This window comes from Trichechus manatus, unplaced genomic scaffold (assembly GCF_000243295.1).
Source record: "Trichechus manatus latirostris isolate Lorelei unplaced genomic scaffold, TriManLat1.0 scaffold00028, whole genome shotgun sequence".
In the NCBI taxonomy this organism is placed as follows: Eukaryota; Metazoa; Chordata; class Mammalia; order Sirenia; family Trichechidae; genus Trichechus; species Trichechus manatus.
The window spans coordinates 5,747,824-5,771,743 of record NW_004443964.1 but is presented as its reverse complement, the minus strand read 5'-3'; the positions used below and the strand labels follow the sequence as shown (position 1 = coordinate 5,771,743).

Here is a 23,920-nt window from a genome sequence, read left to right as displayed (position 1 = left end):
CCCGGGGGCCAGAGCCCGGTGCCCTGGGGAGGCCCGATAAGGGCGGCCCTGTCGCTCTGCGCACAACCGAGCTATCTGAGCTCAGGCTCGTTCGGGAAACTACGTTTGAAAGGCTCGGTATCAGGCGTCCTTAGACTGTCGCCATCTATCTTTTGAGCCAGGTCCTGACGACTGTTTCTAAAAATGTGGAAATGCACACGCTAGTTTGGGAACGTGAGGCACAGTAAGCCCAGGGAAGTCGCCGTGAGTAAGGCAGTGAGAACCGGGGGCAGACGCGCCGCGCCGCTGCTATTCCTGAGTCTGTTTTAGGGCCTCTCTGGAGGCCGTCCGCAGGCACTGGCCCCCCCGGGTCGCCACCCCGCAGCAGCTTCTCAAGGTCTTGCTGTCACGGGGCTTCCCCCCAAGATCCAAGGCCCCTTTCTGAAATTCTGCGTGGGGTGCGTTGGGTCAACACTATTTCTCTGTCTCCCGACTTCTCCTCTCTGCACAGTTATGGACCTTATGGGGGTGGTGTGTGGACGCGGAGAGGAAGTCTACTAGGTTTTTGTTTTTCCGGAGTCTTCCAGTGCCCTGTTGTTGAACAGTGTTATGTTTGAGATAAACGTGTTGTAAAAAAAATAATCCATATTTCTCTACAGCTCGCACTCACTCTAAGTGATTGTGAATACACACAGGGCAGGTGCTGCCAAGCGTGAGGCCTGATGTTGAAAAACCGAGGCCTCAATTTTGTTTTTTTTAGTCTTAATTTTATTGTGCTTCAGGCGCAAGTTTGATTCTCATTCAAAACTTTATACGTAAAGTGTTTTGTGACACTGGCTGCAACCCCCACAACGGGACAGCACTCTCCCCCTTTCCACTCAGGGTTCCCTGTGTCCATTCGCCCAGTTTTCCTGTCCCTTCTTGCCTTCTCCCTGCCCCTTTGGTCTCACGTATTTGACTGAACTAAGCAGCATGTTCCTCAAGCGTGTTACTGTTTGTTTTATAGGCCTATCTAATCTATATCTGAAAAGTGGCGAGTGGCTTCAGTTTTGAGTTAGCAGGGTGTCCAGGGGGCCGTAGTCTCAGGGGTTCCTCCAGTCTGTCAGACCATTAAGTTTGGTTACAAGGCTCCAGTTTTTGCATTTAATACTTTTTAGGGGGGAAAATTCCGGTGCGCTGTAATGACTGCTGAGGCCAGATTCAAGCGTTTCTTTCTAAAAGGAAGATACAAGCTGGCCGCCCTCAGGCTTCTCCTGCGCTCCATGATGACAAACAGGATCTCTGCGGGAGATGAACCCCGGCACCTCCAGACACTGACAGGGACATACACTTCCTTTTAGTGATGGCTGATAAAAAATGTGGGATGGGCATCAGTGCCAGCCTGCTGGCTTTTGGCCACCGAGGCACTGTCAGACAAAATGTATTGACCTGATTGTGCCCTGTCCCCATTGCTTTAAGGTGTATTTTTAACAGGTCTACATTATATGGGGAAGGAACCCTGGTGGTGCAGTGGTTAAGTGCTCGGCTGCTAACCCAACAGTCTACAGCTGGTACCCACCAGCAAACCTATGCAAGAAAGATGTGGCAGTCTGCTTCCATAAAGATTTTGGCCTTGGAAACCCTATGGGGCATTTCTACTCTGTCCTATAGGATCACTATGAGTCAGAATCAACTTAATAGCACTGGGTGTGAGTTTTTGGGGTTGGGACATTATGTGGACTTTGAGATGAGTATATATGAAAAGAAACAAGGACAAAACAATGCAAAAAGCCCATCTCCAAATCAAGTTGCTTTATTTAAAATGATGAACAAGTTTCATCTAAGTCAAAGTTAAAAATACCAGTCAAATGGCAGACCCACAGGCATTGCGTGGTGGACCCCAGAGCAGATGGCGCAGAACTCAGAGCCTGCTCAGAGCATTCTATTGACCACTACAGGAGGCCCAGTGCGAGGACAGACCCGCTCTTCTGCAGACGGCAGAACAGGGCTACTTCTCCTTTCGTGAGATCCAGTGGGCGCTACATGACTCAAGGTTCTGAATTAACAATGAGACAAAGTGGAGAGCCACCACCTCAGGTCATACAGTTCATCTGGTTTTGCTGTATACAATGTAACATCAATGTGACATCTTGACACGGGGGGGGGGGGTGCATGGAGGAAAAGACTGGACTCTGCATGGATTCCATCAGCAGTACTCAGCACACACATCAAAAATGACTTAGGAACAGAAATGCTACAAACAGACAAAGAACCTACAGGTGCATCCTTATATGCCTACCTCCTAGACAGCACTTTTCACAAAACTGACTGCAGAACTCCTGTTCTAGCCCATGCTCTTTTCCAAAACCTAAATCATATCAAGGGTGAACATCTAACGTTTCTAAAGCACTCCACCCCGGGCAACTTTTGGGCTGATCCTTAATTTTAGTTCCATTAGCTAGTTTACAGAGAAGGCCTGCCTACTGTCCGCACACAGCTACGGTGTCAGCTGTGTTCTTTCGCAAGCTCTCATAAACCTGCGCTCCCTAACAACTTGCCTTCCAGGTGTGGAAACGGGTGTGCACAAGTCAGCAGGCGTGTGAACATAGCACCTTTGCTGTCCGTTAGAATGCAGGCTCCGGGGGCCTGGGGCCTGGGGCCTGGGCTTTTCACCGCTGCCTCTCCAGCACCCGGAACAGTGGCCAGCACCTGAACATTGCCGAATGCAGGAAGCAGTTACAAGCTAGCAGCTCCAAGCGTAGGGTGAGATGTGACTAATGATGTCCGTTTTCAGAGGCTCTCCCCTCAGAAATGTCACCTTAAACATCACAGAACGACTAAACCACCCCGAGGCATCTGGGGCAGAACGAGTACTCCAGGCTGACGGCAAAGCCTTGGGTGCCTCCCCCACTCTCCGAGACCCAGGCCCCCACTCAGGTCCCCCCGCCCTGCTCCTCCCGAGCAGCGGTTACCACGCCAAGACCCTTTCCTCCAGACCCAGTACTCTGGTTTTCGGATTAGCTGCCGTCTTAGGGGTCACTTCCACAGAAAAATCTGTGTTTTATCCTTCCCCTCACTGTCGCAGACACTACACTCTCACGTGGCGTGAGAACAGACGGATCCCGGGTTCCTGTTCACTACCCTATCCAGGTCCCCGGCCACCTCCCCACCCGTCACACTTGGTTTCCACCTCTTCCCGCTTTGCTTCTCTGAGTGCTCAGCTGGCCCATGGCGCCAGGAAATGGGGCAGGGGCTGAACCCGTGGCCTGGGCTAGAACAAGTGAAATACGCCCCATGGTTCTCTATGGGGGGCAGCTGCCAAACAGTAGCACATAACCTGTGCTACCCAGGCGCTTTCGGAGAGGTGACTGCGGACCTGCCAGATGGGCTAGATCCCTTGATTCTGGATGTTGCTTATCAAATAGGCATCTGGAGAAGGAAACGGGTTGCTAATCTTCAAATTCAAATTCCTTGCCAGCGTCCCAGCTGCAGGCAAACATGCCCTACCACTCCCCCTGGTGGCAAATAGCCTTTTCTCGTTCGTCTGTTTAAAGGCAAGTTGAGAGGGGAGTGACTGGTATGAAATTGAAAAACTGGCGTAAAACTGGAAAAAGGGGAAATGAATTCTCCAGCATGGTTTGTTGTTGTTAGGTGCTGTCGAGTCAGTTCTGACTCAGCGACCCTGTGTACTACAGAACGACACACTGCCCGGTCCGGCGCCAGCGTCACAACCCTTGCCGTGTCTGGGCCCACTGTTGCAGCCACTGTGTCAGTCCATTTCATTAAGGGTCTTCCTCTTTTTTGCTGACGCTTTTTTCAAAAAAAGCTTTTTGAAGATAAGAAAACTTCTTTCAAAAAACAGGAGGAGGAACACAAATCAGATATCAAGTACAAAGAGATGACACATTCAGGGTTTGACTCTCCTCACACCCAAACACATACCGGACGCCCCCTCCCCAGGAACAGGCAACAGCTGGAGCTGCCGCCCGGAGGGGGAGCAGTGCCAACTGCTGGTAGAGGGATGGGTGCTGACTTTGAGGAAAGTGGCAGAAGTTGTCCTACCAACCCAGCCACACACCTGGGTGGGCATTTCAGGAGGAAGAAAACTGAACTAAGACAAAACAGGGACCCACAGCCTGGAGCCAAGCTGCGTGCTCCTGTGTCAGGAATGAGAATAAATCTAACATCGGAAAGGGGACCTGGATTCTCTTGGTCACACCCACCTTCAGGGGTATTTTGAGAAGCAACACCACGCAATCCTAATACGTCCACACAAACTCTCCACTTCTCCGGAACACTACAGCGAGGGCTCCTTCTCTAGCTGGGCAGCCCCTGCATTCCAACCCAGAATGCGGCTTTCTGCCTGCATGTCCTTGACAAGCCCCCTCTTGTTTTCAGTTAAGTTTAGTTGAATTTAGGGGTAGATTAAGGCAAGCAGGTGAATCAAGAGGGCAAGAGATGGAACCTGCTGGTCAACCCCTAAATATTCACACCAGAGTTAATTATGAGTATAAACAGACCCCCAAAGACTGCAAGAACCACCTCTGAGTTATTCCCTGCACGCAGCACAAGCCCCTACTTCATGCTAAGCCAAACATAAAGCGCTCTGACAAACTGAGAGCTTCCCACTTACGGATCGTGTGCTGGTGAAGGGTGGAACACAAGCGTTAGACTGCGCCCGTTTATAATGTAAGTTCAGTGATAAGAACACAGTGAACACCTTTCCCCCATAACTGTACTTAAACAAGACCCCCAATGTGTTGTTATTACCCGCCTAATAAAACCACACCACATAAAAATTCCCCTGAAATTGAGCAGCCTCTCTGATCATGGAGAACAGATAAAAGATCAGGAGCAGTACTGGGCAGCGGCTGGAGGAGCTGGCGGGGTGACTGCCATCAAATGCGTCTCTGGATGAACGATGACATAGGGAGCCGCTCACACTCCCCGCACTTCTTACACGTGATTGGTTCACACGAGTCAGTCGGCTCACCACCTACAATGTCTCTGCTTGTGTGCACTAGCTCTGGGGACAGCTGACGCTCCTTACGAATGTCACTTCGGTTAACAGAGACGATGAGATGTTGCAAGGACCACCGCCTTCCAGCCTCACTGACGACCAGCTGGGTTTACAGGAGACAGAACAGAACCTTCGTATCCACCATCAGGTCAGCCGGCAGTGTCTCACTGGGCCTGGCGTGGTGTTGTATTTCTTGGTAATCTAGTCTTAGCAAGCGGTAAAAACAGCACTTGACGGGAAGATAGGAGCTGGGACCAGAGAAGGATTATCCAAATTCAAAGAAGACAAAGGAGAAGGCAGGAACAGAAGAGGTGAAAACCAAGTTGGGGGGCCGCCAACAGTGCACACTGGAGCCACCTCAGGGAGTCTCTTTATTTGCTCAGGGGTGAACCCGGCTTCCACAAGTGTCCCTAATCCTGCCAAAGAAAGTACAACTGCCTGTAATCAGCACGTAGACAGCACAGGTGTGCAGAGCTGGAAGGAAATGGTTAAAAGCAGAACCACCACCCCCAACCCCCCATGTTGAAACAATGGCAGGGCTTTCTCTAAAAATTTTTCTTGCAAATCAAAGTCACATCAAGAACAGGTATACATATAAAATAATACAGTCATGGACTGCCTAACATCCATTCAGGCAAAGGCCTCACGTACATCCCTGTCACATCCCCCGTGCAGCCCATCATATTGAAAATCTGAGGCACAAACAATGGTTCATAATTACAAACGTGCACTATTTTGTGAGATGCCGTCAGAACGTTTTTACTGTATTATTATGTTAAAGCGATTTCAGCGTAACTGGAAGTGTTCCATGTTTTTTATGCATAGAAAGATATACTGTATACTATGTACTCAGACAAACACTTGACTAACTGATGTTAGATATGAATTGTAGCTAACTGTTCCAACTTAAAGACAGACTTAGGAATAGAGAGCATTTGTAATCCGGGAATTGCCTGTATATAACATGGTGTTGACACAATGTCCAAGTCACATAACATCCTATTTCACAGAATATATCACGAATGTTAAGCAATGTATGACCGCAGAAGCAACTACAGAATAACAGAAAAAAGTTATGCAGCTCAAAGCACATAAAAAGGGCAGAAGAGAAACCTGAGTATGACTGTGGGGCGGACAACCAGAGCTGAGAGATGCTCATGGCAGCCTGATAGATTTCCTCGAGCAAAACACATGGACTTCTCGCCACACTATAGAGGACTCGGAAAAGACAAGAGAAAGGACGGTGGGTCCTAACCTTTCATAACACATTTAAGAAAACACCCAGCTGATCAGAGACACCAACGACATACCAGAAACGTCACCAGGAGCGGTGAGTGGAGCCACTTAGGATCCTACAAACCTCAATGTTTTACTGTCTTCCCACAATGTCACTTCCTAACGCTACAGACATGCTTCAAGTAGCACATCGCAAAAAGGCCCTCGGGATCTAAAGACTGCAGACACATGCCTCTGAGCCTGGAAGGTGTCCCACACTAGGACAGGAGCCTGCAAAAAGATTCCCTTAACTGACTTTAAGTTTTAACTTACTAAGATCCAATCCTGTTTCCAAAACAAAAAAAACAGTGTAGATGTGATAAGGAGTTTGAGATTCCACAAAACATCTGGGAGCTTTGCTGCTGTCCAACTTGGCCTGAGCAATCAAAGCACCAATGGCAAACTGGGAGACAAAGCAAGGGGCCAGGCCTCTATTACTGTCATATCCCGAGGACACACACCTGGAGTCACTGCTCCCCCTCAAGACCACAATAGGGAGAAAAGCAACAAGGGGAGGGTCTGGTGTTCTCAGAGCAAAAGAAATCTCAAAGATATAAAATGGATTCAATTTTTATTAAATAACGTAAGGGGTTTCCTTGGCACCACTCACCCACATCCTTGCCTTTACGCATAAAACAAGCCACATTAATCTGCACTGGCAGCAGAGGGAGAAGCTACTGCTAGCGAAATGTGAGGTGAATGGACTCACATCCCAAGAGCATCCTCGTTCTGCGGCTCTCATCGGCCCACCCCTTGGCTGCCGGCTCCAAGAGGCTGCCTCCCCAGGCCCTACCCTCGCTGACGCGCGCGCATCCTTCTAGACAGACAGCGGCCGTGTGTGGTCACCTGGAGGAGCTGCGCTCTTTGCTCACACAGTCGTCCTGGGAGGTGGTGTCGCCGTTCCCCATCATGCCACACGTCCTCCTCTTCTTCCTGCGGTGTACCGTCCCGTCGCCCTCGGACCCAGACTCACACTGGACGCGGAAGAGAAAAACAGGGAGTCAGCCCGGCACAACCCACTTCATCAAACAAACCTTTGACCTCAGGAGACAAGCCCTGCGCAAGGCTGTCGTTTATGGTGACCCCGTGATAATCCCACTCCACCTCATCTACAGATTCTGCTCTTTAAGAGCTGCAATCACCTCTCAGACGTCATTATTTTCCAGTGGAATGGTTATTCCTTTGAAATCAGGACACCTAGTCTTCAGACAGGAGCCCCGGTGGTGCACTGGTGAAGCACTCGGCTGCTAACTGAAAGGTTGGCAGTTTGAACCCACCAGCCACTCTGTGGAAGAAAGATGTGGCAGTCTGCTTCCGTAAAGATGACAGCCTTGGAAACCCTATGGGGCAGTTTTATTGTCTCAAGGGGTTGCTAGGAGTTGGAACCAACTTGATGGCCAATGGCTTGTTTTTTGTTGTTGTTGTTCAGTGGTACAATGGTTACAAGTTTGGCGGCTAACCGAGAGATCGGTGGTTGGAACCCACCAGCAGCTCTTCAGAACAAAAGACCTGGTGAGCTGCTCCCGTAAAGATGACAGCCTAGGAAACCCTCTGAGGCAGTTCTCCTCTGTCACACAGGGTCGCTACGAGTTGGAATTGACTCAATGGCACACAACCACCACAGTTCTTGAAATATTATGCAGTCAGCATCCTGAAACGCATCTTGGAATCTCACCGCACAACACAGTGCTGGACACACCAAAGTAAGGAAGTACAGCACTCGACACTCAGGGAACACGCTCCCGAAATGAGAACAGATTTGGTCAGTAGGTTCTGTAAAGCCAAGCAACAGGAAATTTCGTCTGCTAAAGGCACAGGGCGCTACAAGAGACAGAAAGGGGCACATAAACCAGAGACTCCACCAGCCTGAGACCAGAAGAACTAGATGGTGCCCGGCTATCACAATGACCGCCCTGACAGGGAACACAACAGAGTCCCTGATGGAGCAGGAGAAAAGTGGGGTGCAGAACTCAAATTCTAGTAAAAAGACCAGACTTGATGATTTGATTGAGACTGGAGGGACCCCGGAGGACATGGCCCCCGGACTGTTAGCCCAAAACTAAAACCATTCCTGAGGCCATCTCTTCAGACAAAGATTAGACTGGACTATGGGACATAAAATGATACTCATGAAGAGTGTGCTTCTTAGTTCAAGTAGATACATGAGACTAAATGGGTAGCTCCTGTCCGGAGGCAAGATGAGAAGGCAGAGAGGGTCAGGAGCTGGTTGAACGGACACGGGAAATCCGGGGTGGAAAGGAGGAATGTGCTGTCACAGCATAGGGACAGCAACTAGAGTCACGTAACAATGTATGTATCTTTGTGTGAGAGACCAACTTGAATTGTAAACTTTCACTTAAAGCACAACAATAAAATAAAATTCAAAAAAAAAAAAAAAAGGCACAGGGCCCTCTCAGCCAGCACCGTGTGAGCTTTGCAAAAGTCCCTGGATCTGCTGCGCTTCCAGGCTGACAATTTCCCACCCGCGGCAGAAACTCCTCACGTGGGCTCTGAGTCTCAGTGACCGAGTCTGCATCCCGACACTGCTCTCTGCTGTGTGATCACGGACCATTTACTCAACCCAAACCCCAAATACCCTTTATACTCTTGAGGCTACCATCACAATCAACATGTACTATGAAGTGGCAAGATTCACCCCGCAGCAGGGGTGACAGCAGGTGAAGTTTTCGGAAGATGGTGAGAAGACGCCGGTGTCTCCCCACGCCAGGGCGGGAGGAGGAAGTGGCTCCTGTTTTATCTGGGAAGTGCTGACAGGAGCCTGGAGGGCGGGCGAGCGGGCCGGCCCTCACCTCAGAGTCTGAGTCAGACGAGCTGGAGCTGGACGAGCTGGAGGAGTCGCTGGAGCTGTCGGAGGCGATCCCCGTGGATTCCTGCAGGTCGACGGAGTCAGCCAGGACCGCCAACTCGGGGTGCTCTTGCTTCAAGATCCTGAGAGACAAGAAGGCTGTTCTCAGGGCTGTGACAGCAGGTGGCACCGCACTCAATGACTGAGACACAGAGCTGAGGCCCGCGTCTCTTTGAAACACCTAGGACTGCCAGGTGTGTCAATGCAGAAGGGGTCCTGCACAGTGGTGAGGACACACAAAGCCACAGGCTGGGAACAAAAACCTCTGAAAGGGAGACGGGGACGCTCGCTACCTGCAACTCGCCCCCACCCGCACAGAGGAGCTGCCGTGCCACCCACACGGGACCCAAGGTCGCTGAGACGGTCTTGGTTTTCCCCTCGGTAAGAAACAAGTCTCCTTCCCTAGTTTTGTTTCTGAACCTTAGATTTTTTTTCCTTAAACGTTTCCCTTCCACAACACAGCACTTAATGACCGAAGTCAGGTTTGGTTAAATCCTATTTGTAAGAGTCGAAAAAAATAGGTTTGTAAGAAACACAAGGTGTCATGAGAGAAAGCCCCCCGCTACTCGGAAGATAAAACTGGACTGGACTTTGAGGGGCAGCCCTCCTCTTCCAGAACCTAAGCTGGCGTCCACTGGCATCAGTGACAAAAGACTCGCTGTGTGGCAAGGCTGGTGGGCAGCCTGTGGAGCAGAGCAAGGGGGCCTCCGACGCCCCAGAGTCAGGGAGAACAGAAGCCACCACCCTTGCTGGCCCTCTCAGCAGGGGGGCTGAGCCTTGAACAAGCCGGAACCCCTCTCTTACCCCGAGAGCTGGTCCCTCCAGGTCAGGGTGGGGACACAGTGGCACGGGGTGGCTGGGGGAGGCTTGCACTGCCGCTGCCCGTGCTGTATCTGTTCTGTGGATAAACAGAGGAGCTAAGTCTCCAGGGCAGTCACCTCGCTCACAACAACTGAGGAAATACGTTCAAACGGCAACAATGCTTCAGGGTGATAAAAAGAAATCACCGAAACCAAAACCAAACCCAAAATTTCGCTAGTGCGAGCTTTGGGAAGAAGGGACAAGCAACAATCCCAATTATGACCACGCTGTGGCTGGCTTTGCTCCAACACCTGGAGAACAGCCCTGACCGTGGGCCCGCTCTCCTCGACCCATGAGGTTCTGTGCCCGGCTTTTCCCTGGCTCCGCTAAGACCGGCACACGCTCCTCCGGCAGTGGGCATTTCCCGTTTATCTCGGGGGGTGGGGGGGTGGGATCGGAACGAAGCAAACCTAAGGAAGAAAAATGTCTCTCACCTATACCATTTCCTCGATAACTTTGGTCTCCCTCTTACCGTCTTGTGCCACACCACAGGGAAGTTGGTGCTGCTGGCAAAATTCTGGGTGATGGCAATGGTGGTGTCAAGATTGAGGACGACATGCCACCAGCCTCCTGAAATCCAACAGATTCAACAGTTACACAGGATTTGGTTCAGGACACAATTATTAGGTAACACAAACTTCAGAAACTGGGGGCTCCTATCTGTAAGGGGGAACCTCACAGACGCGGGGTCTGGAGGGATAAACACGCATCTGATCCAGGGATTGGCAAGTGACACTGCTTTTGTAGGAAAGTCTTGCTAGAGCACAGCCACGCCCACTCGTTTATGTCTGTGGCTGCTTCCCCGCAACGAGGCTGGAGTGGTTGTGACAGAGGCTGTGTGGCCTGCACAGCTGAAAATACTTACCATTTGGCCCTTTACATAAAAAGTTGGCCGACTGCTGCTAACCCAAATCTTTGACCAAAACTGTAAAGGCAGCAAGTGCTAAGAGAGGTTTAAAAACTAAACCAAACCCATTGCTGTTGACTTGATTCCAACTCACAGCCTCCCTACTGGACAAAGCAGACCTGCCCCATAGGGTTTCCAAGGAGCGGCTGGTGGATTCAAACTGCTAACCTTTTGGTTAACAGCTGAGCTCTTAACCACTGAGCCTCCAGGAGGGGGATATCCATCTTAAATACTCTCATAGATTTTAACGTATCAAGATAATGTGTAGCTTTCAAGTGTGGGATTTCCTGCCTCCTAGCTCTGGTGGCACAGCAGTTAAGCAGTCTGCTAACCAAAATGTTGGCGGTTCGAACCCACCCAGCGGCTCTGTCGGAGAAAGACCTGACAATCCACTTCTTTTACGATTACAGCCAAGAAAACCCCATAGGGCAGTTCTACTGTCATGTGAGATCACTATGAGTCACAATCCACTCAAAGGCACCCAACAACAGCTCTGAACTGGAGTCCCTGGGTGGTCCAAACGGTTAACGTGCATGGCTGCTAACTGAAGGACTGGAGCTTTGAGTCTACCCAGAGGCACCTCAGAAGGGAAGTCTGGCGATCTACTTCTGAAAAATCAGCCACTGAAAAGCCTGCGGAGCACAGTTCTACTCTGACACTCATAGGGTTACCATGAATTGGTATCCGCTAGAAGCAACATTTCCTGCCTCAACCTACCCAGTGCTACACTGCATCAAACGCCCAATTTACAGAAAGACACCAGGTACCCTCTATGGATAAACATTAGTACGACTTTTACATATGTAAAGTTCATCAACGGTTTTATATTTAGGTTACAGTAAATGTGGACTCCAGCCCCCTAAGTAACTGAGGCTATAACTAACACACAGTGATTATCAGCCCCGGGTACCCAGTCAGATCACTTAAAGTCAGCATGGCTGCTGCTGCTGGGCACTGTCGAGTCGTTCCGACTCCCGGCGACCCTGTGCACAGCAGAATGGAGCACTGCCCGCTCCTGCAGCATCCTCACGGTCGTTTCTGCGTTTGAGCCCACTGTTACAGCCAGTGTGTCAGTTCATCTCATTCAGGGTCTTCCTCTTTTTCGCTGACCCTCTATTTTACCAAGCATGATGTCCTTCTCTAGGAACTGGTCCCTGTCAGCATGCAATTGGGTTTTTTGACTCATTCGGTAGCTCTACTCCAAAATAACAATCTACTGAAATCAAAGAATGTACTTTCTTCTAGTTCATGTATACCTGGTACGAAGACAGTCTCTCCTGGTTTTTGTAAGATTTCCAGGGGTTTGAATTCGGGTGGCCAGGTTGGGAGCTGTGTCCGGGGATGAATGATATTAAACCAGGTAATAGCTTCGTCTTGCTGGTTCCCTCCTTCTTCACGGGTCACCTTGATGAGTTCCCTGGGCGTGCTGGTAGGGAACAGGCACCAGCGCTTGTGTCCCTGAACTAAGGCATTCCAGGCACTGGTGCCCAGAGGGTCGATGTGGATTCCTGTTCCGGACCGTGGTGGTCCCATCACAAACCACCTGCAGGATTGAAACATTACAGTATGCGTGATAATGTAAACATACACGAGATGGCAAGTTTTGTTTTTATACAATATTTTATTCTTTGTTTGTAAAAGCTTCGTATTAAGCATAAATTATTTCCAACCACTACAAGAGAAGGTGCTTTAGAGAGAAGGGCAACCATTTAATGTGCATCCTGGGCACTGGGGTGGTTACACTGTTGCTGTATGTTCTCTCATTTACTCAGCCTCACTACCACCACCCTGAAGCAGAGAAAGGTTAAACTGACTTGCTACAATCACTGGGTCAGTTATTTCTCCTCCCTGTCTGCCGGACACTGAAGTCTAAGCTGTAAGGAGGGGGATGCTCCAGCTAGAGCTTCTCCAGGCACAGGCATGGGGCACAGTGCCACACCAAGGCCGTCACGTCTCCAAGAGAGAGGTTTGACTCCACTGGGTTGTTGGCTGCTTCCAACAAGGGTGCTTTTTGAAGGACTATAGACACTGATCCCCTGGGTGGCTCACAGAAGAGACTTTAGCATGGGGTCCCATTATCACTGGGGTCCTCACCCTTCAGACCCGGGTTGGAATCTGTAGGACACGCCTTGACAACTCCTTGGGCAAAGCAGGTAGAGTGGTGCAATGGTCAGATGGGACTGGAAGCTGCTGTAACTACATTACAAAGAGTGGACTGGCCCAGAACCTATGTTTTGACAGAAACCAAACCCATTTGTTTCAGTTAGGCTGTGATTGTGTAATGGGTGGGGACCAATATCTTTTTATCTTTCAAGAGACTACACAAACTCTAGTACACAGAAACGCCGAGTGCATTGTGTGTGGACTGATCCTTAACAGACAAAAGGAAAATCAGAGATGTGGCTGACTGCTAGGTTCCAATCATCAGAACTTTCCTTATACACCAGCAGTTCGACATTGGTTGCACATGCAGATCAGCTGGGGAGCTTTAAGAAATCCTGCTGCAGAGGCAGCACCCGGATCAATTACAGACTCTGGCAGGAGGACCCAGGCGGACATCAGTAGCCCCTTAAGCAAGTTCAACGTGCAGCCAAAGCTAAACCACTCACTCTTTTGGAAAAAGGTTCGCTGACTGAACTAACAAACCAACACAACTAAATGTTAGCTAACAGACATTGCCATAGATAAGATTTTAACCAGACAACTGCGGGGTGCTTTACCTGTAAGGGGGCCTGCGCTTCTCCCCTGCATACTGGAACAGGTCATCAGTGAAAAACTTGGGCACCTTGTAGTCTTCCAAGAGTTTCCTTCTTTTGGGGTGTTCACCATAGCTGCTGTCGAAGATGTAAAGGGGACTGTCGTCTCTAGTGCTCTCCATATACTCGATGTAGTACTTCATCTTCATCTTCACGGAATAGCCATCGTTGTCTTCGCCACACTTGAACTTCTGGTTTCGGTATTTCCTTTTGAGGCGTTCCAGAGTCCACTTCTCCTGGGCAGACCAGCCCTCTTGGGCGTTCAGCAGAACCACGGGCTTGTAAGGTCTTTCGTATCGCTCTACAAATTCTTCTACTGACAGCTGTAAAGCGTCTGCTCTTTCCACGTTATCCTGAGAGAAACAGAAAAGACCTCACCGGTTAGAAAAAAAGAAGTCCGGTAGCACGACGAATAAGCCTCTCTGGGCCAATTAGCAATGACATACCTAAGGAGCCAGATTCTTGTTCTGGCTCCTCCTGGGGGTGGAGTACGGGGGTGGAAAAAGCCCGCGTGCGTGTGAACACGTTGCACCCAGCGCCACCTCACCAGGAGCGGGGGGCTTCGCGAAATCGCCCACCCGTGAGCCTTGCCAGGCAGCTCCCCCAGGGCCCCGCCGCCCAAAGGAGTGCATGGCGACGGGCCGTCTTGTTGGGGGCGCCAAAAGCGTGAGACCCCAGCTGCACGGGCAGGCGATCGGCTGCAGCATGAAGGAGGCCCGCCCCAGAGTCCGGGCGTAGGGTGTCCCCGACTCCGCGCTGCGCAGGTGAGCCTCTCCGCGCTCCGGGGTGCCGCGCTCGGGGCGGGCCGTGGGAAAGTGCGCGACCGCTCGAGAGGCCCACGCCCAGCCCCGCGTGCCCGGCCTGCTCACCGCCACGGCCGCGGGATTCAGCGAGAAGCTCTCGTAATAGTTGTGCCGGGTCCAGTCCAGCGAGTCCTTCAGTTCCGGCCGCGCACTGCGCTTGGCCTCGCGGATTCGCTTCTTGCTCTTGTGGTTCATTCTGCGGGGTCACCAGCTGGCTCCGCGGCGACCTCGGGCGCAGCTCGCTTCCTGCCACCGAGACGGCCCCCCCTCCCAGACCGGGCGGCGGCAGCAGCCCCCAAACGCCCTTCGCGCTGGCCCAGCGCCTTTAAAGCCGCCTTCCAGAAAATTCACTCCCTAACCACCTCCCCAGCTTCGGGTTGGGCGTGCGGCGCCGTCTTCCCCGCCCCCGAGCCTCTCGCAGTCATCCATTGGCCTCCGCGCCTGCAGGGCCGCCCTCAGCCACACCAGGCCTCCGCCATCTTGGGAAGGTCAGAGAGTGCTAGGAGCCGCGCCCCCGCCTGCGCCCGCTTCCGCTTTGCGTAAGTTCCGGCCTCCAGCCGCCTCAGGCCCTTGTTTCCGGTTGGGCACGCAGCTCTTGGTTTTTGGGTTTGCTTCTGGTTTGTTCTTCGCGCCGCGCGACCACATCACCCACGTGGGCCTTTTCTTCTTGTTGCCAGGTTGTAGCGAGCAGGCGGGGCCGTGGAGGGCCACGTGGCGCCGGCGTGGCGGCCCCACCCGGTCCCGCGGGTCCCCGCGCACGCAGCCTGGCGGTCCGGCGCCCTCCGCGGCTCCCTGTCGCCCCAGGGGCCGCAAGCGACGCCCCTCCCGGGGAGCGTGGCTTCCAAGGGTTTGTGGTCCGGGCCCAGCGCTTTCGGTTCTCAGAGGAGCCGGGCTCGGGAGCCGAGAGGGCCGTGCTGGAGGTCCACGTGCCGCAGGTGCGTGCCGCGTAGCGCGCCGGCCAGCAGTGCTTCAGCGGTGGCGCCGAGGGCAGGAGCGGTTCTGAGCAGACATGGCTGGGGCTTCTTGTAGGGAAGGGTGGGGAGAGGACCCTCAGCTGCGTCAGCTTCCTTCTTTAGGTTGGACTGCAGAGCAGAAAGGTTTGGTGTGAAAGCTTTTGGCCGATTAAATGACTTTCAGAAAGAAATTTGGAGACTGCCAGGAAGGGGGCCTCTTCACACCGAATATTTCCTGCCAGGAGAGTAGCATTCTTGACACCTGTTGTTTTCCTTAATCTTGCTGAAAAGCTTCATAATTCGGCTTTCTCTCTCACTTTTGTATAAATTCTGAGACCCGGAATTCCACCTCTCACTGCCCCGGTAGTTTCTTGGGTTGGCGCCCACTGCTTTGAGTTCACAGCTGTCACAAAACTCTCAGTAATAACTTACTATGCGTTCAGTTGTTCAAAGCACTTTCACATTGCAGATGTCATTTGCTTACACCAGTAGCCTGTGAAGTACGCATTAGTAGTCCCATTTTAATGTGAAGAAACAGCTTTAGAAGTTAAAGGCTGAAGTGGAATCCAGTTGAGTTTCCAAACGCCTTCGCATTGAAATACCCTTTTGGATTACTCCCCAGATTTAGGGGTGAAGATACTCCCTGTGAGAATAGAAACCCCTCTACCCCCCGATCTGCACAAGTTGTTCCTCTGGTCAGAATCCTTCCTTGGGTCTTCACTGCACTGCTGGGTGAAATCCACCAGGATGGAAGCTCCAGCAGGACAGGCATTCTTGTCCTTTGTTCACAGTATGCCTACACTTAGAACACTGGGCAACGTGTTTTAGGCGCTAATATTTTTGTTGAGTGGATTGAAGGATTAGGGTCCGATCCCCGGGGACAGCACAATGAAGCCGTTCACCTCTGATATGTCACCTCTTCACCTCCCTTCCTACCCCCCTAGATGACAAAGACTTGCAGGTTTTCAGTTTCAGGTACTAATTGTGGGCTCAATGCCTCCTTTGTGCCTGGCATTGTACTAAGTGGTTTGCATTTAATCTTCCAGTTACCCTGTGAGATAGTATTTTGCCCTGGAGGAAACAAGCACAGACAGGTAAAGTAACTTGTGCATGGTCACACAGCTAGTAAATGACGGGTCTGGAGTTTGAACTCAGGCAGCTCATTGCAGAGGTGTGAGCTATGTTATGTGGCCTTCCTAAATACCATACTCTTGTGATTCGGTGCCTTTCCAAAGGTTTTGTACATTGCCTGCCTCACTTCAGGATTCAGCTCCATGCATCTCTCTTCTAGGAAGCTTTCTAGGACCACACTGCTTTCCATGAGTATACTGAGTTATGCTTGGACTTTAAACCTTCCAGTATCTCACTGCACTTAGAATAAAATCTAAACTTCTGTGGCCTCCAAGACCTCCCAAGGTCTGGCCTTCCCTTCTGACCTTCACTTGCACGCACAACATGCCTCCATTCCCCAGACCCGCTCTGCCAGCGCTCTCCAGGCTCTAGCCACTGACGACTTCCCGTTCCTGCCTCAGGGCCTTTGCTTGCACCCTCCTCTTGGGGAGCTTTTTGAAAGGGGTTTTCAGTGGCTGTGATCTTTCTTGGAAGTAGATTCCTGGGCCTTTTTTCTGAGCTGCCTCTAGGTGGACTTGAGCCAGCCTTCCAGCCAGCAGTCAAGTGCTCACCTATTTGGGCCCCCCAGGAATACTTACTCTCACATCACCCCATTTTGTTCGTAGCATTTACCACTAACCAAAACTACCTTCCTGCTTGTTGCGGGTCTCTTCTCATAGGATATATGCTCCATGAGAACAGAAACCTTGGCTTTCACAGCTACATCCCCAGCCTAGAATAGTGCCTGATACTCAGGCATTGGATAAATACTTGTTGAATGAATATGAACTGCTTATCATATGGTATTACAGCTAAATCTTTTTATTTCCCTGTAGGCTCTGAACTCCTGGAGAGCAGGAACTGCCTTTTTATTCCTTTTTAAAAAAATTTTGTTGAGAATATACACAGCTAGGAACATCCACCATTTCTACAATTCAGTGACGTGGATTATTTTCGAGTTGTGTAGCCATTCTCAGCCTCTTTTCTGATTTGTTCCTTCCCCACCAACAAACTCACTGCTCCGAGGTTCCTATCGAATCTTTTGAGTTGCTGTCGTCACTTTGATCCCATATAAACCAAACCCAAACCGGGTGCTGTCATAGCGACCCTACAGAACAGAGTAGAACTGCCCATAGGGTGTCTAAGTAGTGGCTGGTGGATTCGAACTGCCGACTTTTGGTTAGCAGCCAAGCTTAACCACTGGGGGATAGTTCTTAAAATAGCGCAATGCTCAAGGCAGACATTTTTTACTGGTTGCGGTGGATTAATTAACTTTTGTGTGTGGCCTTTTTAGCCATGGTGTTGTAACTCCCAATCAGGTGACTGTGTGATAGGGCGATTGTGGCCCACCGAGGGGATTGGTCAATTTTGCCTTAAAAGAGAGCCAATTCCAGAGCAAGGGGAAGGAGCCCACCACCAAGGAAGGAGAGAGCCTGCAGCAGGAGACCGTGTGGTGGGCTTCCTGGCCCATGGAAAGAGAAAGCTGAGTGCCTTTAGGCAGAGACTGAGGGCCAGGGAGAGGCTATCCTCATGGAAGAACTGTATCCTGAGTGTTCTTGAGCCTGAATTGTAACTGTTATTTCCCTAATAAGCCCCATAATTGTGAGTATGGTCTGAGTTGTGTGGCCATTGCAATGAATTATCGAACCTAGTACAAGAGTGCTGTGGAGGGACTGTTGGTGTCAGAATTAGTAAAGATGGCAGAAAGAAGAGGCATGTCTGACCTCTGCCTCATGGGAATCAACACTGGGCTGTCGACCTTGATTCTCCATTCCCCTTGTGAAGTAAGAGGTTAGGCAGTACCCTCAAGCTGTTTGGTTTTGAGAAGACTTCAGGCAGAGGGTATTTTTGGCTTAAGGTTTAAAGATTATTTCAGGGCAGTAGTTTCAAAGGTTCATCCAGCCTCCATGGCTCCAGAAAGTCTGGAGTCTGTGAGAATTTGAAATTCCATTCCACATTTCCCCTGCTTTTGATCAGGATTCTTCTATAGAATCTTTGATCAAAATGTTCAGTAATGGTAGCCTGGCACCATCCAGTTTTTCTGGTCTCACGGCAAAGGTGGCAGTTGTTCATGGAGGCAAATTTGCCACACATTCCATATCCTCTTCCTATTCCTGACTCATCTTCCTCTGTTGCTCCAGGCGAATACAAACCATTTGTGCCTTAGATGGCAGCTTGCAAAAGACCGAAGTGTTATGCAATGAACTAGGTCTAACAGAAGCACTAAACACATTATTGGGCTAATTAATTGGGATGAAGGACTGCTGTTTTTGTAATAGATGCTGGTGTTTGGCACTCAGTAAATGCTGTATAAATATTCCAGTTTCCAGCAGATATTTATGGCAAACAAACTTTTATCTTCACAGGTCCTGCATCTCCAATATGGAATGTATGTTTGGCCCTGCGCTGTGGTCCTGGCCCAGTACCTGTGGTTTCACAGAAGGTCTCTGCCAGGCAAGGCAATATTAGAGGTAAAAGTGGCCCTGGAGGCTTCCCAATTCCTAGGTTATGTTCAGATTTGTGTGTCCATGTACCCATATGCTCGTCAATTGGTTTTTATTAACTGTTTTCAACAAAACTTGTCTTCTAAATCTGGGGTTGGTTCGGGCCAGTTTGTAAGGCCTGTGAACTGAGAATGCTTATGTTTTTTTAAGTGTTAGAAAATATATCCCAGGCTCCTAACTTTCACACCATCCCACCTGGCTCAAGACTGCTGAAGGCCTGAAACGTTTTTCAAGAGTGCAGAAGTGGTAGATTTTCAGTGCTTAAACCGAAAAGCTGACAAATTGGAAACTTAACCTTTATTAACTATAAGCTTGTGTTTTAATCGAAAGTTAGTACTTCATTTTTGATTCACAGGCCTAAAAGGATTATCTTGCCACAGAGAACATGATATTGGGATAAAGAAGTGATAACACCTATTTGAAATTTGCTGTTTTAATTCTAAGGAGTGTGTATAATGCTGATTTCAGGGTGCTTGGTAACAGTCTTGGGGAAAACTTGTGCCTTCAGCTTATTTACCAAGTGGCTTGCACTTTATAGGCTAAACTGGAAATAGCCTCTTCAATCAAAAGCCATGCCGCTGTCAAGTTTCAGCCACAGAAAAGCAATTAAAATTGGTATTGGGTTACCCTGTGACAAGAGTTGCTTACAACCTAATCACCTGTGGATCTTTTTTTTAAATATGAAAAACTGGCATCCTATGGAATCAGGAGCTACTGTATTTTAATTTGTACTTCGTGCCTATAACCAAACACACACCCATTGCCGTCAATTCCGACTTATAGTGACCCTATAAGACAGAGTAGAACTGCCCCCAGAGAGTTTCCAAGGAGCGCCTGGTAGATTCAAGCTGCCCACCTTTTGGTTAGCAGCTGTAACTCTTAACCACTAAGCTACCAGGGTTTCCTCATGCAAGTAGGGAACTGAAAATCAGGACAGGATGGACAAGTGTCCCAAACTTCTTCCTTGCACATACTGAGCAGAGACGCTAGAATGTACATTAAGTTTAGGAGTAACACATATTAAGTCAGTTGCAAAATACTAGATCCCAATCAACCTCTGACAACAAGTTTGTCAAATTCAAAGCCTAAGCTTCCTTCTCTTCATAAATGCAGTGTTTAATTATGGTACACATACTTCATAGACCTGACAAGCCCAAACTCGTATTTACACACCAACCAGGTGCTTGTCAAAGACCGAGGCAAGGATGAAATCCTGCAAAACTGAGTAAGATCCGAAGCTCTTTGTAATTCTGTGCATATTTCTGAAACACTCTTTAAACTTCTAGATTGGAGCTGGGGTGAGCCTTCCAGGAATTCTGGCTGCAAAATGTGGTGCTACAGTAATTCTCTCAGACAACTCAGAACTGCCTCATTCTCTAGAAATCTGTCAGCAAAGCTGCCAAATGAATAACCTGCCACAGGTTCATGTTCTAGGGCTAACATGGGGCCATGTATCTCCTGATCTTCTGGCTCTACCACCACAAGATGTTATTCTTGCATCTGATGTATTTTTTGAACCAGAAGGTATGCTTTTTGCTCTTTTTAACCATAAATCTTGAGAGCTGTAACATTAAGTAGAAATGTCTATTAAACAGTCCTTTCTCCTCAGACTTTGAAGACATTTTAACTACTGTGTACTTTCTGATGGAAAAGAATCCCAAAGTCCAGCTGTGGTCGACCTACCAGGTTAGAAGGTGAGGCTGAATGGTGCTGGTTTAGTGTCACTTGGATGTGTTAAAATTGAAGCCTTACTGCTTAAACCAATACCTAGTTTAAGGAAAACTTTAAGAAGATACCCCAAGAAAAACAGGAAATCTATGATTAAAAAGAATTTTCTTCTCCTTAGTGCTGACTGGTCACTTGAAGCTTTGCTCTACAAGTGGGATATGAAATGTGTCCACATTCCTCTGGAGTCTTTTGATGCAGACCAAGAAGATATAGCAGAGTCTGCCCTCCCAGGAAGACATACTATTGAAATGTTGATCATCTCCTTTGCAAAGGGCAGCCCTGACTTACCCCCGTGAGCTGTTTTGGGGCACTGTCAACACTGAGTAGCAATGGGGCCCATAACCTACCAGTCAGTAGACCACTTTCAGTTCCAGAATAGAAGCAGTGGGATTTCAAGGCGGTCATACCTGCTGGCCTTAGATAACTGTGATGAGTCACCTAAACACTCACGGCTAACAATCATGAAAACAAAAATTAAAAAGACCTGTGGAGAAAAAGACTTGGATTGTTCCTCGATCGTTACATAGGGCATAAATCAGGTTTTGAGAGGGGTGGACTGACAACCTCAAAGTGCTGCCAGAACACTGATTTTAAGGAGAGTAGGCGCTCAACTGGCAGTTCTACTCCTCTTTAGGAAAAGCCAGCTCCTAACCTTTCACTGCCATCCTACCAATACAGCCAATGACATCCACAAGATAGGTGCATAAGTCTTTTAAAATAAACGAGGAGAAAAAAAAGACCAAGACATATTCTGAAAAAAGCTAACACCAAGAAAAATGTTTTAATTAAACTACAGAAAACAATGGTTGTAGTACAGAATATTCATAAGCAAAAAAGTACACCGTTTTAAGTACTTACAAAGTTACAAACCATTTGCTTCCTGAACATTTTTTTTTTCATATTTAAGTTCATATGTGAAGATGATTGACCATTTTGGGGGATTGGGGGAAAAAAAAGGTGTGTTTATCATCAGCTAGATGTGCTCACTGTATGCTCCATTATTTATATGCAAGGCCCGGGTGACTGGAAGTGCAGTTGTCAGGCATTTTAATAAACTGGACAGCCATTTGTTTCTGCACGACAAGGCAGCTTTACACAGGAGCAACCAGGAGAAAACAGGAAACAGCCAAGCACTCTGCACTGCAACACGCCACCTTAACAGCTAACCAGCATTACTCAACTGCTACACAACTGCGCCTAGTGCACAAAAATACATAAGAGAAGAGATTAGAATTGTGTTTGGTAAACAGTCCTTCCAAAATATCAAGTCTTTTCACCTGAAAAGTCTTTATGCAAATTTGGGCTCAGATTACCATTTAGATCTGAAGGTAAATAGCATATACAAATTTACACCAACTTTTGTAGGTTTTTAATTTTAAGGAATGAAGGCAATGTTGAGTCAATCTCTTGACAGCTTTAGGCTATTCAGCAAGTAATGGCTGCACACGTTTCCTTAAAATCGGGAGACCACAAATTACCAATCTGTTTAATTTCAAAGAAAAAAAGTCAGCACTATACAAACAAAAATGAAATTTTACCTTAAATATCCAAGCCAATAATGAAATCTGAAGTCGTTCACCTCACTAAATTACAAGAAATTTGAATAAAAGCAACAAAATGGCACATAAAATGAAGTTTGCCACCTGAGGCAAAGCTTAAAACAAGTAAAAAGTTAGACAAATGTTACAAAATAACCTTTTCAACAGCCAGTTGCTTGTTCCAAGGACTCTCTGATGGACTGAGTTTATGTGTGGTCCTTTCTCCCCAAGTCCTCTATTATGTTGCTTGCCGACACATCTAGGTTTGAAAAAAAATTAAGTTCAGTTTACCTTCCATTACCTTGAAGGTTCCAAAGTGCGCGTGGTTTCAATCTCAGGCATGTACTTCCTAAGGCTCTAGTGAAACAAGTACTTTACAGTAAGGTTCCACCCAGCCATTGTCAGATTTTTAAAGGCCCAATTAGGAAACTTTTCAAAGACTACGATCAGCATTTACAAGTTTGAGCTTGTGTATTCTTGGCCAAAAAACCAAAGTTTGCAAAAAAAAAAAAAAAAAAAAAGGTAAGGGAAAAAAAAAAGGGCTGTATTCAAACAAAAATTTATAACTTGGAATTAGAAAATTAGTTGACTTTCTAAAGCAAATTTTTAGTTTGGAAATGAACACCTGGCAATTGAGAATAACGAATGCTTTAATATCTGAGCTACTCAGGGCCCTTTCCTTTTAAAAAATAGGACCAAACAATTTGAGAGTTAAAGACACACTATCCTTTCCCCACCCAGTGCAATACCTTCGAACTTTTTTTGGGGTTCCAAAAGTTTATTGTGCTTCTTATTGCAATTCGTTTGCCACATCCACTAGAATACGAAGTCCCAGTCAGTACAATAGTTGAACTGATTGTTTTCTCTAAGAGGATAGTGCATCTTTAACATTTAAAGACAAACCTGGCTCCAATACACGCCCACAGAAACTGGTCCCTGGAGGATCAGCCAAATCAGTTAAAATCTGCAATACTGGCCAATATTCTTTTATCAAACAGGAGACCGCAGCTTTAAAGGGGAAAATGCAGACGTTGGATAAAAACAGCAAGAAATAGTCATTTTCATTAATAGGTCTCAAACAGTTCGCGAAACAGCCATTATTATCTAATCTTTATACACAGCCTTTTTGCAGACCCCTCTTCTCTCCGGTATTACTCCCAAAGCTGAGTAAACTCAGAGCCGCACTCCACGCCAGAGTCCCCTTTAGGGGAACAGGCTCTCCAACACTACTCCAAGCCCCATTTACGACTTTGGCTTGTGTGCTCAGACCCCGCGGACATTACCATTATTTTAAGAGGACACTGCTCCTTCCTCTTCCGGAGACTTGGGGGGACTCTTGGATCGCGATCTGGACTTGGACTCCCTCTTGGACACGGGCGGAGGACTCCGAGACCTGGACCGGGACCTGGAGCGCGAGCGCGACCTGGAGACCGACGACGACTTGGACTTGGACCTCCGCGCGGATCTGGACTTGGACGTGGAGCGCGATCTGGAGCGCGTGCGGGACCGAGACTTGGAGCGGCTGTAGCGGGATCGGCTCCGGGACCGGGACCGGCTGCGGCTGCGAGAACGGCTGCGGCGTCGTCGCCGGGGGCTACGGGCGGAGAGGACGGTCAGGGAGGCCCCGCCCGCGCGCCCGCC

The 23,920-nt window shown here is 48.8% G+C and overlaps 3 protein-coding genes across 5 annotated transcripts in view; 1 reads left to right on the top strand and 2 right to left on the bottom strand.

Annotated features, from left to right (window-relative positions):
• Positions 1-2,171: 2,171 nt before the first annotated feature.
• Positions 2,172-14,921, bottom strand: JMJD6 (jumonji domain containing 6, arginine demethylase and lysine hydroxylase). The gene is made up of 7 exons (XM_004374128.2): positions 14,513-14,921; positions 13,608-13,996; positions 12,144-12,430; positions 10,415-10,550; positions 9,064-9,202; positions 7,100-7,227; positions 2,172-5,394 (listed from the first exon to the last, which is right to left on the bottom strand). Exons 1-7 carry the CDS (start codon positions 14,639-14,641, stop codon positions 5,358-5,360), a joined length of 1,245 nt encoding a protein of 414 aa, XP_004374185.1. The 5' UTR covers positions 14,642-14,921; the 3' UTR covers positions 2,172-5,357.
• A 3,710-nt stretch (positions 14,922-18,631) lies between these two features.
• On the top strand, positions 18,632-21,489 carry METTL23 (methyltransferase 23, arginine). Of its 3 annotated transcripts, none has more exons than XM_023729227.1 (4): positions 18,632-18,963; positions 20,300-20,537; positions 20,623-20,707; positions 20,860-21,489. In XM_023729227.1, exons 1-4 carry the CDS (start codon positions 18,763-18,765, stop codon positions 21,035-21,037), a joined length of 702 nt encoding a protein of 233 aa, XP_023584995.1. In that variant the 5' UTR covers positions 18,632-18,762; the 3' UTR covers positions 21,038-21,489. The 3 variants fall into 3 exon arrangements, with proteins under 3 accessions (XP_023584995.1, XP_023584993.1, XP_023584994.1); XM_023729225.1 differs by having other exon boundaries at positions 18,632-18,980; XM_023729226.1 differs by lacking the exon at positions 18,632-18,963 and having other exon boundaries at positions 18,998-20,537.
• Positions 21,490-22,231: 742 nt separating this feature from the next.
• Positions 22,232-23,920, bottom strand: part of SRSF2 (serine and arginine rich splicing factor 2) — a 2,448-nt gene continuing 759 nt past the window's right edge. The window contains exons 2-3 of the mRNA XM_012554937.2: positions 23,563-23,916; positions 22,232-23,287 (exon numbers count right to left, since the gene is read on the bottom strand). Of these exons, the coding sequence (XP_012410391.1) occupies positions 23,570-23,916 (347 nt within the window). The 3' untranslated portion in view covers positions 22,232-23,287; positions 23,563-23,569. The remainder of the gene's footprint in view (positions 23,288-23,562; positions 23,917-23,920) is intronic.